General features: G+C 52.5%; 1 protein-coding gene across 1 annotated transcript; it reads left to right on the top strand.

Annotated features, from left to right (window-relative positions):
- Window positions 1–349: 349 nt before the first annotated feature.
- Window positions 350–4,442, top strand: PRR35 (proline rich 35). The gene is made up of 2 exons (XM_044657138.1): window positions 350–2,296; window positions 3,680–4,442. Exons 1-2 carry the CDS (start codon window positions 747–749, stop codon window positions 4,440–4,442), a joined length of 2,313 nt encoding a protein of 770 aa, XP_044513073.1. The 5' UTR covers window positions 350–746.
- Window positions 4,443–4,655: the final 213 nt, after the last annotated feature.

Genomic DNA, 4,655 nt, shown 5'->3' with positions numbered 1-4,655 from the left:
AGAAATATTATGAATTAGTATAGCTAGGTAGCATAGTGAATAGAGCACCAGGCCTGGATTCAGGAGAATCTCAGTTCAAATCTGGCCTCAGATGCTTCCTAGCTGGGTAGTCCTTGGTAAGTCACTTAACCCCATTTGCCTATAGACCTTGCCTTTCTTTCTTGGAGTTGATACCAAGACAGAAAATAAGGGTTCAAAAAAAAAAAGATATATAGAGAGAAATATTAGTAAAGATAGAACAACGAAGTCAGAGACACATGGGGGGGGGGTGGGGGGAAGGAAAACCAACCAGACACACACACACACACACACACACACACACACACACACAAACAAACCAGAAATAGAATGGCAGACTGAGAAGCATACACAAAAATAAAGCAATTCATAGTCCTAGAGAGAGATAAAAACAGACATCAACAGAAAGAGAGTGACCCATAAAGACAGAAACATAGACCGGGAGAGAGGACTAGGGACCTACAAAGATAGAGACATGGAATGGGGGAGAAGGAGAGAAACTGTGAGGCCTTTCTTTGGAGAGAGAAGAGAACAGGAAAGGAAAGAGAGGCCCCTGGATTTGAGTTCCGAGAACCTGGGCCTTAGAGAAAAGTTTGCCCTTCTTTGGGCTTGATGGGGTAGAGAAGAGTGTGTTGAATGACTACCAGGGCTTGACTGAGCTCTCTGCCATAGGTTGGCCCATGATCTCCAGAGAGACCTCTTAGTATAAAGTTTTGCTGCCTGCTGCCATGTCCAAGGAGGTTGGGAGCTGCCGTCTGGGCGCCGCGTACAAGCCCAAGGAGCGCAAGCCCAAAAAGCCACACTACATCCCAAGGCCCTGGGGCAAGCCATACAACTACAAGTGTTTCCAGTGTCCCTTCACCTGCATGGAGAAGTCTCACCTGTACAACCACATGAAGTACAGCCTCTGTAAGAACTCCCTGTCCCTGCTCATTGACTCCTCTGACTGGGCCTACAAGAAGGGCCACCTGCTCCAGCCTGAACTTCGCCTCTTCCCAACGTCCGAGGGACCCCGGGGCCTGCCCAAGGGTGACCCTTCTGACCCAGTCCCGCCTAAGCGGCCAAAGCCAGGACCTAGGCCAGGGGACAGCTCCCCAGCAGAGCCAGGGCCACCCAGTGAGGATGGGGGAGCTTTCCCAGAAGAGGAGGAAGAAGAGGAAGTAGCAGGTGGACTTTTGAGGGCTATGGACTCCGGTGAAGGTAGGAAGTCTGGGGCCACAGGCGAGGCTGATATGGGAGCCCTCCTCTTTGGGTTCAAAGACAAAGGCAGGGAGCCAGAGCCTGACTTTATCATCACTGATGTCTTCTCTCTCCGGAATGCTGGGAATAGGGGCCGGGAGCCACCCTCACCAGAGGCTGATCCCAAGCCAAAGGGAGGAAGGGCACCTAAGAAATCCCTGAGCACTGGTGGGCTTCTTATGGAACAATGGAGGCTAGTGGCTGGAGGCCAGAAGAGCAGAGCCAGCGTAGATCTGTCCCCAATGAGCACTGAGGGCAGTGGCATTATCCCTTGCTACCCCCCTCCAGCTTATAGTGATTATCAGGAGGCCCAGGGCCTCAACCTGTCCCTTTTGGGCATAAATTACCCCCTGAGCCCTGGACTCTTCTCTTACCTGGGGCCCACACTTGCCACTGGAGCTGCTGCCACTCATGCCCCCATAACCCAGATGCCCTTTTTGGCATCAGCTGCTCAACTCTTGCCCCCACCAGCTGCCGCCACTGCAACTGCCACCCCTTTCCAGACTCTCCAAGGTCCTGAACGTTCAGCTTTCCTCCCACGATTCTACTACCCACTGCTATTTGAGCATGCCCTTGGATCACCCAGTGGGAAAGCTGCAGAGACCCAACCTGCCCCAGCAAACCTTGCCCTCCCAACAAAGACGCAAGGGGAGATGCCCACAGCTCTAGGGCTCCTCAAGGTGCCCATGTCCAAAGCAGTTGCATCCTGGCCCCGCAGCTCTCGTAGGGACCCCGTCCAGGAGGTGGAGCTCAAAGCGGGACCTCCAGGGACTAAGGAGGAAGAAGAAGAGGAAGAGGAAGAAGACAGGTGTAGGGGCTTCCAGAAGGAAGGCACTGGATCAGGCAGAACACCACCATCAGAGATCTACCGAAGCCTGCTTGGGACTAGCTCCAGGAAGGCCCAAGGGACCCTGGCTAGCCCCTCGGCAGCCATGAGCACTCTGAAGAGAAAGTCCTTTTTTGGGAGTGGACTTGACTTCTTGAAGGATCCTTCGGGTGTGGACAGCCTTCCACTGGGGAAGTTTGACTACCAGAGGAGGTAAGTGGGTAGAGGTCCTGGTCTAAGGGTAGCAATATTGTGATTCTCCTTCAATCACTGACATACAGCTGTTCTGGGGGATGGAGAACATCAGGGCTGGTTGGGTCCTGCATGAGTAGGCCCCACTACCCTATGTGATCCCAAGCCCTACATTGTCCCTAGGCCTTTTCCACCCTCCATGTAGAGTGGGGCAGTGGGAGCTGGGGATGGTCAAGGCCTCTTCTCTGTCAGGGACAGTGTGGAGATGCTATAGGAGGCTTCTGGGCCCCGCAGAGTAGGGGAGATGGACGGTCCAAGAGAATTGGACTTGAAAGTCCAAATGCCAGATAAGTTCAAGTTCCAGCTCTTTTACTAGCTGGGAACTTGGATAAATCACTTTCACTGGGCCTCATCTATAAAATGAGAGGGTTGAAGGAGATGTTTTCTAAGGTTCCATTAGGTCCCCTCTATCTTTTTCCCTACTTTTAACCTCTCCTCCCCTAGAGAATGACTTTGAGGGGTGTCTCTGCCTCTGTAAAAATTAAAGTCCAAAATATTCTTTGCATTTCCCAGAGGGTGAAACTGAGGCCAGAAGTGCAGAGGGGATTCAAACAAGGCCTTCTTTCTTAGTGAGGAATCTTACTGAAGAATCAAACCCAATTTTTAGTGCTGCCAGGCTCCCATCCTATTGCCACACTCCAACTTTCCTGAATGCCCAAGGCTCAATTATGGGCTTCTATCGGAATCTGTCTGCTCATATTCCTCACCTGCCTTCTTCTGGGGCTCAACCTTGACTCTACTTTCTAGATACAAGGACCCTGAGAAGTCAGAAGGTTAGAGAGGTGTTAGCTAACAGATTCAAGAGCTAAAAAGGACCAGAAGAAATCACTAAAGAGATTACCAAGAAGGTGGGGGCCAGATAAGTTGATTCCTAAAGGAACCAGGTGGCAAAGGTTTCTCTCAGAAAAGGAAGGTTTGGGGGCCCTATGACCAGACTGGCAGAGGGGAGTATGATATCTCTCAACAGGGAAGAGAAGGAAGATTATTGCTCTGAGAACCAGAAGACCTGGCTTCTAATCTTGTGTAACCCTTTTTTTTTTGGGGGGGGGGTTCTAAGGCAGAAGAGTGGTTAAGGGCTAGGCAATGGGGGTCAAATGATTTGCCCAGGGTCACACAGCTAGGAAGTGTCTGAGATCAGATTTGAACCCAGGACCTCCCATCTCTAAGGATGGCTTTCTATCCACTGAACCACCCAGCTGCCTCCCCTCATTGTGTAATTTTAAGCAAATAATTTCCCCTCTCTGAATCTCAGTTTACTCAGATGTACAGTGGGGATGGGGGTGATCAACCAGCTATCTAAGCTCTCTCCCAATAGTCTTTGTTCTTTGCTTCTTCCCTCTGCAGTGTGCCGCCTGCTACACCCCTGCTCCCCTGGCCCAAGGACTCTGATACTGTTAGTTCTGAGGCTGCTTCCCCTGGGCTTCCAGTGCTGGATGGACCCCCTGGTAAACAGCTCCAGGGGTACAAGCCAGTGAGCCCAGGTCCAATTGGAGAGGACCTGTCCAAGGCCCTGGGAGACTACGAGAAAGTGGAGAGACGGCTGGGTCAGCTAGCAACAGCAGGTGGTCCCACACAGGGGCCGCTTCGGGAACAGCTGGGAAAGATACGTCGGGAGCTTTACCACATTCACCAGGCCCTGGAGAAGGCAACCAGGCCTCCTGAGGGGCCCCTTGACCTGTCTGTGAAGAGGGTGCCAGACAAAGGGCCGTCTACTGGGTTGGAGCTGGAGGAGGGTGGCTGGGAGGAAACTGGGTTGGAGGCCACCAAGACACCCTTGGATCTGCTGCTACTGCAGCTAGGCCAGCCAGAGGGGAGACAAGGATCCTCAGAGTCCCCTGGCGTGCCCATTACAGTTCTACCCCCTACATTGGCAACAGAGTCTTTCTATGGCCATACCACTAAATGTGAGGCAGATTCCAGTGTCTTACTGGGTGCTGATGGAAGAGCTCCTGGAGGGGCTGGGTCCACCCCAGTGGGTCCCCAGCTTCTGGGTCCTGAGGAAGGGCCTCTAGGTGGTTGGGGTGGGGGACCCCGAAGTGGAATGGGGGTCCTTCCTGGGGACCCAGAAGCCACATGTCTCCATAGCCCTGAGAACACTGAAGTCTGACCCAGTCTCCCCCTCCCTCATCTTCCAAACCACCCTGGACTTATATATCTTGTCCAACTTCCCTGTCTCAGTCCCAGAAAATGAATCTCAAATCAGGGAGATTTCCCAGGTGGATACCAAAGCCCCCAATCTTTCCCTCCTGGGGCTATTAATCAGGGAAGGGATGAAAACAGAACCCCTGGGGAGGAGACAACTGGGTCCCTCAGGAACCAA

The sequence above is a fragment of the Gracilinanus agilis genome, chromosome 1 (genome assembly GCF_016433145.1).
Source record: "Gracilinanus agilis isolate LMUSP501 chromosome 1, AgileGrace, whole genome shotgun sequence".
Taxonomy (NCBI): Eukaryota; Metazoa; Chordata; class Mammalia; order Didelphimorphia; family Didelphidae; genus Gracilinanus; species Gracilinanus agilis.
This window is presented reverse-complemented; position numbering and strand designations above follow the sequence as displayed.